Raw genomic sequence first — 15,556 nt, forward strand, 5'->3', positions numbered from 1 at the left:
CCAGGCTTTCCTCAGTTTCCCAAGAATAGTTACAGGTTCAAATCTTCTTCCAGGAATCGAGCACATAATCCAGCTGGTATATGAGTGCAGCAATTAAGTCATTGCGGCATTGTCAGAAGTGCTGCCTTTGAAATGAGATGTTAAACTGAGAGTCTGACTGGTCATTCAATTGTTCAGGTGATAAGGCAGTCCTATTCCAAAAAATCTTCTTTCAGTGTCCTGTTAAACATCTCTCTCTGGTCAACACCAGCAAACTGCCTTTGTAACAATGGTGATTGCATGTTAAATGATAATTCATTAGGTGTGAATATGAAATGGTGTGCCATACCAAGTCTCAGTCGCACTACATCCAAGTACATGTAGAAGTAAAGCAAATATATGAGTGGCAACCAATGAATAAATTATGGATTTATATTGCTGCAGTGACTGATGTGTCCTCATACTCAGTTTCCACTTATAGCTGCTGGTTGGTGATTATGATGGGATATGGGAGTCTTTGGTTGATTTTTCCTCTCTCTCACTTTGGTCTCCAACAGGAGTCACAGTGGGAAGTGGGGGGGTGGGGGTGGGGTAATTCCAGCACAGCCCCTTACCATGGTTCCAGTATCCTAAAATACTTCAGACAAAATTATATAATTCAACAGAAAAAAAGCCAGTAACCTGCCAAGATTTTTAGGCTCAGCTCATTTTGTAAGATGATCAGGAGCACATCAAAAGATGATCTCCCACCAAATCCCTCCAGTGGGGAACTAGAAAATGTTGACACGTCGGGGAATGCTGAGCCCTGTCTTCACATAGGATTCGCTGACCTAGCTGTGTTAAAATCTGAATGTTGGTTTTAACAACAGGAGTCACGGCTGTAATAGCTTTGACAAGAATCCAAGACACATAGCGGCGTGCCATTAAAAACAATGGTAATTCAAGTTTGAAGGAGCATGCCCTAGACACTACTGTGCTCGACATTCAACTGTTCCACAAGTAAACCAACAGATGTAGTTGGTTCTAAGGCAAGGTGGTTGACAGAGGGAAGGGCAAGGGACTGAAGTTAAGTCTTTTGTTTTGTTCCCTGCGTCAGATTTAGCACCTATGGAGATCAAAGATCAATATTCACTTCCAAAGGAAATTGGATAAATACTTGAGAAAAAATTGCAAGGGTATGGGGAGTCAAGGAACAACACAGACCCTATGGGCTGAAATGGTCTCATTCTGTACTGTAATATTCTATTGTTGGGACAGTGGAATAGTCCCAGTTATGGCATATTACATTGCTCCCAGTGTTAATTGCTGCAAGGGAGCAGACTTTTTAGCCGGGGAAGGGGCTTAGAGGCTCAAAGTTCATGGCATCCTGTAAAATTCAGCCCAATTTCACAGTCATCAACCCAACACAGACTTTGGTTTGCATGTTTCGGTCTTAAAACATATTTGTGTGTTTGGACGGCAGCTGTTTATTATTCAACCATCTACACCTCCTCTAGGCACATCTTTTGTCTCATTATTTGTTCCATTACCACTTGCTTTGGCTCTATCCAACTTGTCATTTGTCTCCCATCTTCCCTTTTGTTCTCTTATAGCCTTTCCCATTTCATCCGCTTAAAATCTATTATCTCTAACTTTTTCCAGCTCTGATGAAAGGTCCATGACCTGAAACATTCACTGTTTTCCTCTCTCCCCACAGATTCTGCCAGATCTGTTCAGTATTTTCAGCATTTTCTGTTTTTAATAGACTTTAGTGACTTGATCAAGTCAATTATATGCTAATTGGGTCTCTTTAGCTGGTTTTATATTGTTCGTCTGATTCTGGGATCTGGTTCCCATTGCTTATTCTATTAAAGGCAATAGATTCAACAATAACTTGCATTTATATAACAGCTTTAATGAAGTAAACCAGCCCAAAGTGCACACAGGAGCATGATTCACAGGAGACAAAAATTGACACTGAGCCACATCAGGAGATATTAAGACAGGTGACTAAAGGTTTGGGTACAGAGGTAGATTTGAAGTGTCTTAAAGGAGAAGAGGTAGAGTGGGTTTTCAGAGCCAAGGCCTGTGCATCTGAAGACACTGATTTTTTAAAATATTCATTCAAGGGATGTGAGCTTTGCTGTCTAAGCCAGCATTTATTGCCCATCCCTCATTGCCCTTGAGATGGTGGTGAGCTGCCTTCTTGAACCGCTGCAATCCACCTGGTGTGGGTACACCCACAGAGATGTTAGGCAGGGAGTTTCAGGATTTTGACTCAGTGATGGTGAAGGGACAGTGATACATTTCCAAGTCAGGATGATGAGTGGCTTGGAGGGGAACTTCTAGGTGGTGATGTTCCCATATATTTGGTGCCCTTGTCCTTCTACATGGTAGCAGTCTAAGGAGCCTTGGTGGGTTTCTGCAGTGCGTCTTGTAGATGGTACACACTGCTGCCACAGTGCATTGGTGGTCGAGGGAGTGAATGTTAGTGGATGGCGTGCCAATCAAATGAGCTGTTTTGACCTGCATGGTGTCAAGCCTCATGTGTTGTTGGAGCTGCACTCATCCAGGCAAGGGGAGAGTATTCCATCACACTCCTGATTGAGCCATGTAGATTGTAGACAGGCTTTGGAGAGTTACTCACAGCAGGATTCCTAGCCTCTGACCTGCCCTTGTAGCCACATTACTTATATGGCTAGTCCGGTTCAGTTTCTGATCAATGGTAATCCCCAGGGTGTTGATAGTTGGGGATTCAGCGATGGTAATGCCATTGAATATCAGGAGGCAATGGTTAGATTCTCTCTTGTTGGAGATGGTCATTGCCTGGCACGAACGTTACTTGCCACTTGTCAGCCCAAGCTTGGACGTTGTCCAGGTCTTGTTGCATTTGGACTGGACTGTTTCAGTATCTGAGGAGTTGCGAATGGTGAACAAATCATTAGCAAACATCCCCACTTCTGACCTTATGATGGAAGGGTCATTGATGAAGTAGCTGAAGATGGTTGGGTCTAGGACACTAACCTGAGGAACTCGTGCAGTGATGTCCTGGAGCTGAGATGACTGACTTCCAACAACCACAACCATCTTTCCTTTGTGCTAGGTATGACTCCAACCAGCAGAGATTTTCCCCCCCAACTCCCATTGACTTAAATTTTGCTAGGGCACCTTGATGCCACATTGCTGATAACATAGGAGTAATGAAAATTGGGAATGTGCAAAAGGCAAGAATCGGAGGAATGTGGAGTAACAAACCATAAATGTCTCTTGTATACTATATATTACTTGATACATCAGCAAGACACAATACTGGAAGTACGTTAAGTCGTTAAGTGGCTAATTTCAGTTGAGCGTCTCCTTTCTGCCAAGATATAAGATGGATGAGATGTGGGAGAGGGTCATTTGGCATTGGTATTCTACTGCTTCTGACTTCCAGCCAGCATAAGACCGAAAGTCCGAAAAGTCTGTGCCATTCCAATCTACTTCTCAGGCACATCAGTTTAATTTCATGGTCCAGAAGCATAAAAAACATCACAGGCAGAATTTTTGGATGGTGGAGTTTCCCACCCTGCCATTTGAAGAGCTGCCGATTACAGCAGCCCCACAGCCGCTTAATGCTCAGGATTGTTAATTGTCTGGAGATGGGACTTCTGCCCCGAGGTCAGGAAGAAGTAGGGCCTTGGAGAGCTGCCAGCAATGCCAGTGGCAGCAGTGGCCAGGACTGGGACTACAAGCAATCCCCACATTTTGAGCCCCGGTGTCCGGAACCAGGCAAGTATGGGGGTGTCTAATGGTAGGAAGGGGAGGTGAGGCCCAGTGGGGTGAGGTCTTGATGAGGCACTAGGGCAGAGGAAGAACCTATGGGGGTTAGACCTAGAAGCAGTGGAACAGATGTGGGAAGGGGGCTTTTTCAGGTGGCGCCCCTCTTTCTGCCTGAGGCCAGAGCACCCGACCTGAGCTCCTCCCTGCCAGTCTCAAAATTGAGGCCAGGCAACAAGCAGCCCTTAAGTGGCCAATAATTTGGCTATTTAAGGGCATCAATTGGGCACAAGGACAGGCAGAGCCCATGCTAGATCTCTACTCCCTCCCCCATATAAAATTGCAAACGGGCTGGGGACAGGTGGGAGGGTGGTGAGAAGGCCACCTGGGGAAATTTACAGACCTCCCCGCCAGCAAATTCATCAGTGGGAGGGGGGAATCCATAAAATTCCACTCCATGTTTCACTGCAACGCCCTAACCAGTGATGCAAACACTTTCAGTATCAGGCCTGCTTGTTATTTAAACCATCACGCTGGGGATCTATATGCTTCTTACAGAAGCCTACAAAAGGTAACTGCTGCATGACATGCTACACAAGCTGAGCTGAAGGTTCTCTTCTAAAATTGGAGCTCTACAAACAGCTCTGGTCTTTTACATTATAGAAAGGATTTCCAAACGTGGAAAAAGTGCTAAAGATTTACAAGAATGATACAAGAACTGAGAACTGTCCCAATCTGGAGAAACTGAACAGGCTGGGGTTCACTTCTCTTGAAAAGAGGCGGCTAAGGGGTGATCCAATTGAGGTCTTTGAAATAATGAAGGGATTTGATAGAGTAAAGATAACTAGAGGCCATAAACATAAGATGGTCACTAATAAATCCAGTCAGGAATTCAGGAAAAAACCTTATCCGAAGAATGTGGAACTTCCTACCAGGAGGTGAATAACAGGTGCATTTAAGGGGAAGCCAGGTAAGTATAAGAGGGAGTAAGGGATATAAAATTATGCTGATAAGGTTAGAGGAAGCTCAAAGTACTTTAGTTGACCAGCTGGACTGAATGGCTGTTTTTTTGTGCTGCAAATTCAATCTGCTAGCAATCAGCTTCAACCACCTGCCTCTATAATTTTGCATTGTTCTTCTCCCAACACTGATATTGCTCTTCTTGCAAGCACAAAAATTCACCCCAAAATTAATTTTAAAACATACAATGAAACCTCAAGGCTTAAAGATAATGAACAACCAGACCATACTTTATTGTAGATATTCAGCTACAATTACAAAAAGAAACTATTAAAGGTAAAATTGTGATCCATAAGGTGCAGAATGCAAATCTCTGCAGCAAGTTTACAGTATGAATGAGATATATTCTACGTCCCTTAAAGACTGCTGCAGCATGTGATGACGCACTTAATTTAGTTTCAATACATTTCGTATCCACTCCCATTCTGCTACAGGTGCTTTAAAATCACACTATTTACAGTACAGCAAACGCCCGCAAATACTCAAACGCCTCACAAACACGCACTTTTTCTCTTCTTCCTTTAATAAGTCACAGTTATCATTCTGCTACAAAATACCAACAAAACAAGTTTCTGTTGCCGCTGCTGCTGACCCGCTGTTGCAATGAAGTTCGAGTGCATTAAAGTCATGTGTTGTACAGTGAGTGAGGGACTGCAGGCACACAATAGATAGCAAGTTAATCAATCACCTTTTACAAAAAAAAACCTTTGCAGTTATAACAGCAGCAAGGCTCAAACCGAAAATAAAAAAAAAATCAAATCTTTTTTGTTAAGCATATTAGCATATACATTTCTCGTTTGAAATGAGGTAAAGCATGGTGCCGAGTGCAATGCTTAAATCGTGCTACATGTATACAATAGCGACGGGGACAAAAAAGGAATTGTGTTTTGTGCCTCGACAAAGACGAGGAGGAAATAAATTGCAGCATTAATTAGGACTTTAAAGTAAATGTAGATGGTTAAATTACAGTGAAAAAATATGGTTTCATATTGAATGCACATGCCAGAAATATCCCACACCTCTGATGATTTCTATTTAAAGTGTGATGCACTGTTAATACTGGAAGTACTCCCAAACTTGTGGCACACTGTTTGACATCAAATCCTTTGTAGCATTTCTTGCCAATTTAAAAAAAATGATATATAAAGGTGAGCGCTTGCCTGGTCTACGCCCACAGAAAGAGAGCTCTTTCTAAGATAAAATTAGGGTAACAACAGAATGTGGAAACAGATACAAGTCCATCTTTTGGATCATGTTGCAGATTAAAATGAGCTTACGCCAATCAGTAAGACAATATGCATATGACAGCAGTTTTAAAATCAATTACACTCATTTTTTCAGCTTATACATTAAAGAAGTACCCACTTTTTTAAATTGTCAAGTTGACAGGCTAAAAGATTTACCTTTCCAAAATAAAGTGAAAGGAAAACGGGACAGGATGCGATGTAAAAACTGAACACCTTAACATACGTGTCTTAAATTTCTATCTCCGATTCAAGAAAACAAAAAACAGCTAGCTCTCAAAATTTGAAGCACATCATGGTGGTCAGGGTGGGTGAGAACTGCAGATAACTTGAAAGGATTATCTAGAGAGCATCGGGATGAAATTCCCGAGTGTAATTTTTTTTAAAAAAGGTAAATTAAAAGAGGTATTATAGTTACAGTGCAAAAACAATTATTTTTTAAACATTTCAAGCATAATATATAAAAACATAGCACCAAAAAAAAAAAACAAGAAATCAAAAACGCATGCAAATAAGAACTGAGGTATTCAAAGGGAAGAACGCCTAATTGATATCTACTGAAAACGTAACTACTATTTTGAGCTGAGCCAAGTAGGATGCATCCTCTCATTAAAAGCTTGTACGCTGAACTGATTAAACATGATCGTCTTTTGTCACAGGATTTTCTTTTCCTTGCCTGCGCCGCATTTTAACAGAAAAACAAATGAAAACGATGGAATACGAATGCAGCTTCCTCGCAAACACATAGCTTTGGTGTAAAAGTCAACTGTTAGGTGCTATAGACAGACACTGAGGATAGTCACGTGCGTGTGTTGTGCGTGTCTGTCTGTTCTTTTTCTATATCTACGTACGTTGTGTGTGTGTGCGCGCGTTGTATGTGCATGCGCGCTTACATTTTCCCCATCCCTCTTAGAAATGGAAAGGTGCTCATATTAATAAAAAAAACCTTTCACTTTTTCTTACAAAATTCTGCAGCATATTTTTGAATGATATGTCTAAAGTTACTGTGTCATTAGAGTGACAGTTTCTGTACTGCACCACCTACTCCACGTCGCTTGTGTTTGGAAGCACTGCACTCACATCGTAGCACAATGCACGCTTTCCCCAAAGACCACATAGTGTAAATTTAGCTACTTCTTGCGTCAAAGAAAATTTTCAACACCTTGACTCTAAGTATCTGGAACCATTTTATCTGTATTAAAATATATGTGCAGCTACCTCTAGCTCTGCAATAAGTTACACAGCCACAGCTCCAAAAGAGGTCAGTCAAGGGCTGTAGTTTGTATCATACATTGTATATTATATGGGAATGTAAAATCAGCTATAGAAATGTATCAAAAGGTTCAGGAAAACAAAACAAGTGGGGTTACTTTCAATTAAGGCAAAACCCTTTTGATTAAATGCAAGAGACTCAATATGTGGCATTAAGTTGAACAAATGCTACTGAAAATGCCAGTTGCTTTAAGTGAAACCTGTTCCTATTTAAATTAAGTGCAAAACAAGGATTGGAAATGCCATCTCAAAATGGGATAGGATGACAAGGAAACAGGACAATACTGGCACACTCACTCGTTCGCTCTCTCTTACCAGCTCATACACGACAGTTTTACACATTGTGGCTGGACTGGCACTAGTGCACAGGTTGAGAATTTCAAGATTAGTAAAAATGTGCAATCTAATAACTAATCACTTTCCAGCATAAGCTTCCTGGCTCACTAAACAACAAGCAAAAGCTTCTATTTAATAAAAAAAAATAAGTAAACATCATAAGGGGACCTGACAACTGTTAAAATGCTTGCAAAATGAATATAAAGCACTCTCGTGATTAATCTAGCAAAAGAGGAGGGGGCAAGGATTGTGTTTGCGCAAGAACTTACTATATACTACGATTAATCCTAAGTTATACTACTGTAGTACAAACACTTTACAGCTTCATAGAATGACTGGCTCACTCGACTTGACCCAGTCTCGCTTGGTGTTACCCCAGGTGAGCTGAAGAGGTGCGGGCTGGGCTGGCCTGGCCTGGAGGGTGGGAGGGAGGATAGCCCCTCAGTTGTTCTGTATCGGAGGCTGATTTGCCTTCAGGCTCCGCAATGCTCTCCGAGCTGCTGCGGACTTGGCGATCCTGTAACTGCGGCCGACTCCTTTGAACTTTCCTTTGCCGACCACCTCCACGGTGACGCGGACTTTGCCATCGTACGTTCTTTCTGCAGGGCTTTAAGAACATGGGAATTGGCAGTTAAAAAAGAAACATAATAAATGGGACTCTTCAGCCAAACAAAAATCAACATTTCAACGTAGTAACAACGTTAACATACCTTCACCTTTAAGTAAAACTGACTACTGCAATTTTTTATAATCCTGCTCGTCATTCATTTCAAAATAAATTAATTATATAAAAATGCATAAACATCAACAGCTGGCAATGTAAGGAGCATGCATTAAATGAACCTTGAATGTATTGTTTGCCTTGTAATCAGAAAAAAATATTTAAAATGATAGGCTAGAAATCCAGCTTTCTGCTAAACTCAAGTCAACTAAGCAAAGTTCCAATGTACTCCCTCCAGATGCACTGTTTTTAAACAAGGGTTTAGATTTAACTTACACACTTCATAGAATGGAGTCAGACACATGCACACACAATAATTCCCACTACTATCTGGTTAGGGTGACCTATCCACAAGGGAATTCCACCTACTCCCTAGACTGCTGACATGAATAATTAGTTAGGAAAATACTACAGTTTTACATTACTGTCAAGACTACAATAGCTCCTGAACACTTTGGAGTGGGGGGGGGGGGAGCGCGTGGCTGTGGTGGAGGTGGAAGTGAAAGTAAAGCAGGTTAGAAATTTGAAACAGAGACAGAGATGGTATTAATGCTAGCAGCAGCTCAATGGGCATCTGAGAAAGGGGGATGCACACAGTAAAGCAACACAATCTTTGTTTTCCATTATTTTAGTGGAGGCTTATTTTAGTAACTAACACGATGAAACAGCAGACAAACTCTGAATGCAGATGCTCCAAGCTCTCTCATACTAATTTTCAATCTTACAATCGTTGCTCTGCTGCATTTTCCCACAATTGTCAGCTCTTCAAACTTTTTTGTTTGATGAACAATTCTATTTTCTGTATTTAATTCACCTATCCACATACCACCCCCCCCACCACCAAAAAGCTGTGCCGCCTAGTTGGAAGCATGTGACCCAGCAGTCTGGCTGTCCAATGTCATCACTCAGCATATTTTATTCTGCAGAAAAACACATTGAAACCAAAGCACTTCTTGTGGAATGCACTTAATTCATTTACTCAAATTCCTTCCACTGCCAATATCAGTGCTTTAAGCACCAAATCTTAGTAACAGATGACTCAAAATGTTCTCTACACATAACCAAGTTTAAAAGCAATAAAAAAAACTATTACTGAACTGCTGGATGCTCTAACGTTCAAGCACATTATGAAAATTTCATACCCACTATTGCATTTAGATTTGGTGCTGGACCACAGAAGCAGACCTTTCGGCCTCACCAAAAGATTTCCTCCACAGGCTAACTTAATCCCATTCTCCCGCCAACTCCCCATATTCTTCAATAAGTGTAGTCTTCTTCAAGAGTGTGTCTAACTTCCTTTCAAAGAAATATGAACTCTACTTTAATAACAGTTAGGAGAAAATTCCACATTCCAACCAGCCCCTGTACAAAGAAATATTTTCCATCGTCCTCTAATTCTTTTTGTGCTATGTTAAAGTTGTGCCCTCTTATTAATTATCTTGCCGACCGGTGAGTGGTCGGTCCTGATATAGCTCATCATAACCTCTATCTGGATGATCCTTAATCTCTTCAGTTCTAATGGAAATACGCTGCGCCTGTGGCAGATGATGAGGAAACCAATAAGAGGGAAAAAACCTACTTGACCTCATCCTCACCAACTTACCTGTCACAGATGCACCTGCCCATGACAGAATTGGTAGCAGTGACCACCACATAGTCGTTGTGGAGGTGAAGTCCCATCTTCACATTGAAGATACCCTCCATGTTGTGTGGCACTATCACCATGCTAAGTGGGATAGATTTTGGACAGATCTAGCAACTTAAAGCTGGACATCCGTGACGCTGTGGACCATCAGCAGCAGAATTGTATACAACCACAATCTGTAACCACATAGCCCAGCATATCCCCTACTCTACCATTACCACCAAGCCAGGGGATCAACCTGGTTCAATGTAGAATGGAGAAGGGCATGCCAGGAGTAGCAGCAGGCATACTTAAAAATGCGGTGTCAACCTGGTGAAGCTACAACACAGAACTACTTGTGTGCCAAACAGCAAAAGCAGCATGCAATAGATGGAGCTAAACAATGCCACAATAAACAGATCAAATCTAAACCTGCAGTCCTGGCACATGCGGTCGTGAATGGTGGTGGACAATTAAACAACTCACTGGAGGCGGCGGCTCCACAAATATTCCCATCTTCAATGATGGGAGAGCCTGGCACATCAGTGCACCAGACGAGGAATTTGCAACAATCTTCAGCCAGAAATGCAGGGTGGATGATCCATCTTGGCCTCCTCCTGAGATCCCCAGCATCACAGATATTAGCCTTTAGGGAATTCAATTCACTCCACATGATATCAAGAAATGGCTGAAGGAACTGGATACTACAAAGGCTATGAGCTCTGACAACATTCCAGCAATAGTAGTGAAGACTTGAACTCCAGGGTTAGCTGCTCTCTTTGCCAAGTTATTCTAGTATAGTGACAATACTGGTATCTACCCGGCAATATCGAAAACTGCCCGGGTATGTCCCATCCACAAAAAGCAGGACAAATCCGACCTGGTTAATTACTGCCCCATCAGTCTATTGTCGATCACCTGTAAAGTGATGGAAAGGGTTGTTGACAGTGCTACTAAGCAGCACCTACTCCACAATAACCTGCTTCCTGACACTCAGTTTGGGTTCCATCAGGGCCACTCAGCTCCTGACCTCATTACAGCCACATTCTAAAGATGGACAAAGGAGCTGAACTCCAGAGGTGAGGTGAGAGCGACTGCCCTTGACCAAGCATGGCATCAAGGAGTCCTAGCAAATCTGGAGTCAATGGGAATCATGGGGGAAAACTCTCCACTGATTGGAGTCATACCTAGCACAAAGAAAGATAGTTGTGGTTGTTGGAGGTCAATCATCTCAGTCCCAGGTCATCACTGCAGTTCCTCAGATTAGTGCCCTAGGCCAGAACATCTTCAGCTGCTTCATCAATGACCTTCCCCCATCATAAGGTCAGAAATGGGGATGCTTGCTGATGATTGCACAAGGTTCAGCACCACTTGCAACCCCTCAGATGCTGAAGCCCATATGAAGACTTGGACAACATTCAGGCTTGGGCTGACAAGTGGCAAGTAACATTCGCGCCACATAAGTGTCAGGCAATGACCAGGCGAACATGTGAAATAGGAGCAGAAGTAGGCCATTCGGCCCCGCGAGCCTGCTCCGCCCTTCAGTAAGATCATGGCTGATCTGCTTGTGTTTTAAATTCCACTTTCCCACCTACTCCTGATAACCTGAGTCCCTTGCCTAACAAGAACCTACCTACCTCCACCTTAAAAATATTCAATGACCCACCTCCACCGCCTTTTGAAGCAAAGAATTCCAAAGTTGCACAACCCTCAAAAAATTTCTCTCCATCTCTGCCCTAATATGGCGACCGCTAATTTTAAAACTGTGCGTCCTAGTTCTGGACTCACCAACAGGAGGAAATATTCGAAGCCCACCTTGTCAAGGCCATTCAGGATCCTATATAGTTGAATCAAGTCACCCCTCGATCTCTAAAATCCAGTGGAAAAACGCCCAGTCTGTCGCTCACTCCAGGTATCAATCTAGTAAACCTCATCTGAACCACCTCCAATGCATTTACATCCTTCCTTAAATAAGGAGACCAAAACTGCACACAGTATTCAAGATGTGGTCTCACCAATGCTCTGTATAACTGGAACATAGCATAAGACCAAAAGACGTAGGAGAAGTAAGCGATTTGGCCGAAAGAGTCTGCTCCGCCATTCAATGAGATCATGCCTGCTCTGCTAACCCTCAACTCCAATTTCCTGCCTTTTCCCCATAACCCTTGATTTCCTTACTGATTAAAAATCTGTCTACCTCAGCCTTGAATATACTTAATGATTCAGCCTCTGTAGCACTCTGTGGTAAAGAATTCCACAGATTAACAACCCTCAGACAAAAGCCCTCTTCATCTATGCCTTAAATGCGCGACTCTTCACTCAGATTATGTCCTCTGCTCCTAGACACTCCCACAAAGGGAAATAACCTCTCAGCATCTACCCTGTCAAGCCCTCTAAGGATCTTATGTTTCAATAAGGTCTCCTCTCATTCTTCTAAACTCCAATGAGTACAGGCCCAACCTACTCAACAACTCCTCATAAAAAAACCCCTCCATACCCGGGATCAACCTAGTGAATCTTCTCTAGACTGCCCCCAATGCCATTTATATCTTTCCTTAGATAAGGGATGTTCACAGCATCCTTACTTATAAGTTCAATTCCTCTCGTCATAAAGGATGGCACTGCATTACTCTTAATTACTTGCTGTACCTGCATACTAACATTTTGTGACTCATGCGTAGAACACCCAGATCCCTCTGCACCTCTGAATTCTGCGTTCTGTTTAAGCAATACTCTGCTTTTTTATTCTTCCTGCCAAAGTAAACAACTTCACATTTTCCCACATCATACTCCACCTGCCAGATCTTTGCCCACTCACTAAACCTATCTATATCTGCCTGCAACCTCATGTCCTCTTCACAACATACTTTCCTGCCTATGTTTATATCTTCTGAAAATTTAGCCTTTGCTCCCCTCATCTAAGTCATTGATATAAATTATAAAAAAGTTGAGGTCCCAGCATGACTCGACTTGTCACAGCCCGCCAATCAGAAAAAGACCCATTTATACATAATCTGTTTTCTGCCAGCCAATCTTCTATTCATGCTTATATGTTACTTACAACACCATGAACTTTTATTTTCTGCGATAACATTTGATGTGGTACCTTATCAAATACCTTCTGGAAATCCAAGGGCAGTAATGTCTTGAAAATATGCTTAAAAAGCACTTTGACAGGGAAGAGGACCAAAAGGAAGTGTTAGTGATGATAAATAAGAGGTAGAAATGAAATTGATTTTCCTCTAATCAAATTGGATAATGAGACTTGAAAATTTAGAAGTAATATTGAGTTATCTTCCAAACAAGTGTCAAAGTGATTTGGAGAAGCAATTGCAGTCACACGATGCTATTTGTGGGAATAGGCTGGGGAGGACAAATTTGGCTATACACGATACGTATGTGGAAGTTCATCTTCAATAAGGCAACAACCTTATAGATTAAATCTGGCTAAGTTATCACAAGTACAGAAATAAATTGAATTTCCATGCTTCAAAATGATATCATTGAGTCTAGTTGCCGCAACTGGAGTTCGCCTATAGTGATGGTACCGAAACTGGGTGGAACACAGACTGTGGACTATCAAAAAGTGAATGCAGTTAGAAAAGCGGATTCATATCCTAAAACATGGTTGGAAGATTGTATTGAGAAATTGGGGCAATCAAAATTTATCATAAAGATTGACTTGCTAAGAGGATATTGGCAAGTAGCATTATTAGATGGGCTATATCAGTTTAAAGTCATGCAATTTGGTATGAAAAATGCACCCGCAACATTTCAAAGATTGACAAATAAATTAATTGCAGGACTGAGCAACATATATTTATATAGATGCTGTTTGCTATATTGATGACTTGATAGTTTTCAGTCAAATGTGGGAGGAGCATTTACAACATCTGGAAGAATTATTTTGTCGATTACAAGGAGCTAATTTGGTAATGAACTTGGCTAAAAGTGAATTTGCAAAAGCGCAAGTTACATATCTAGGCCATACCATTGGCATGGTAAGGTGGCTCTGAGAGATGTAAAAGTCAAGGCTATTGTGGGTTTCTCTGTGCCTACAACAAAACAAGTAGTTTTGAGATTTCTGGGCATGAGTGGGTTTTACCGGAATTTGTACCAAATTCTAGCAGTGTGGTTGCTCCTTTGAATTATTAAAAATGAACAAGAAGTTTCAATGGACACAGGAGTGTCAGAAGGTAGTTGACAGTTTGAAAACTGTATTGACTACGACACTAGTTTTGGCAGTGCCCAATCATACCAAGCAATTAATGCTGGCCATTGATGCAAGCGATATAGGTATTGGGGCCGTATTGTTACAAGATGATGACAATGGAGTTGAGAAGGCGATAGGGTATTTTTCACGCAATCTGAATGTACAACAGAGAAGATGTTCAACGATCGAAAAGATGATTCTAGGTCTGGTGTTAGCATTGCAGCATTTTGAGATTTACGTTGCAAACAATTAATCAGAAACAATTGTTTATACAGATCAAAATCCTTTAAAGTTTCTGGACAAATTTCAAGACAAAAGTGGAAGGCTGTTCATATGAATTTTATTACTGCAACTATTTAAACTACAGGTTATACATGTAGCTGGACGAGAAAATCTAATTACAGATGCATTGTCAAGAGTTTGAAGCTGAAAGTGAAAATTGGACATTTAAAAACCTGGACACTGAACTGGAATGACTTCTGTTGATACAAAGGGTTTGTTTATATATTATGTTAATACATGCATCTGGTAATGTAATATGAGAATATATAGATATGTATAGGAGGCAATGTAAGATGGGTTAAGAAAATGAAGCTGTCTTTTTAAAGTATGACAGTTCATTTTCCAGTAAAGGGGGAGGTGTCATGAAAATATAATAATTTTCATAATACTATGATTTATTGTAAAGGTAGGTTAATAGCAGGGTTTGGATTAGTTTCTCTGTGTGGATGTGTGAGTGTGTGGGGGATTTAATTGAATTAGTGACAGCTAGTTTGGAGATTTTGAGTGATTTAAAAGGGAAGCTAGGTTTGAAATGCTAAATACGTAAACATGGTTGAAGTTTTAGAATGTGAGGTGTGAGGAACATTTTCATTTTTAGATAAACCAGAGTAATTTGAATTTCAAAGAGATGGTGAGATATTACACCTAGCCATATGAAGCTAAGCCATGCAGTGTGCTTATTTTTCCCCAAAGGTTATTGATAATATGAATGCTCTGGAAGATTTATTATGGAAAAAGTAAAAGTTGCAAAGCCATACTGGAACAATAGAATTCACATTAAAAAGGGAGAAACATGTATAAAGGAGATGAGGTTATGTGTAGGGAAGAAAGCATTCTAAGAGCTAACATAAGTGTGAAAAGCCTCCAGCCACTATGCATTTAGTTGCTATTTACAGGAACCAAAGTTAAGAAAACTCACTTTGAATCTCCCGGTCCAGGGTATTGTGTGCTTTTGAAATCTATGTTGTTTTATTATTGCCTTAACGGAGGTGTGACTGGGAGTCAGATTAATTAGGGGAGCTAGGAATTATCATAGTAGTAATTTGTAGACCTATGTATGTGTTTAAAACTTTTCTTTTATTAACAAATGTTTAGTTTAGTAAAAATCCCTAAGACCCAGCAGACTT

The 15,556-nt window shown here is 41.1% G+C and overlaps 1 protein-coding gene across 7 annotated transcripts in view; it reads right to left on the bottom strand.

The window, feature by feature from the left end:
* Positions 1 to 4,946: 4,946 nt before the first annotated feature.
* Positions 4,947 to 15,556, bottom strand: part of dicer1 (dicer 1, ribonuclease type III) — a 134,553-nt gene continuing 123,943 nt past the window's right edge. For all 7 annotated transcript variants that reach the window (XM_041214255.1, XM_041214254.1, XM_041214258.1 and 4 more), the window contains one exon: positions 4,947 to 8,196. In XM_041214255.1, the coding sequence (XP_041070189.1) occupies positions 8,031 to 8,196 (166 nt within the window). In that variant the 3' untranslated portion in view covers positions 4,947 to 8,030. The remainder of the gene's footprint in view (positions 8,197 to 15,556) is intronic.

The sequence above is a fragment of the Carcharodon carcharias genome, chromosome 20 (genome assembly GCF_017639515.1).
Source record: "Carcharodon carcharias isolate sCarCar2 chromosome 20, sCarCar2.pri, whole genome shotgun sequence".
In the NCBI taxonomy this organism is placed as follows: Eukaryota; Metazoa; Chordata; class Chondrichthyes; order Lamniformes; family Lamnidae; genus Carcharodon; species Carcharodon carcharias.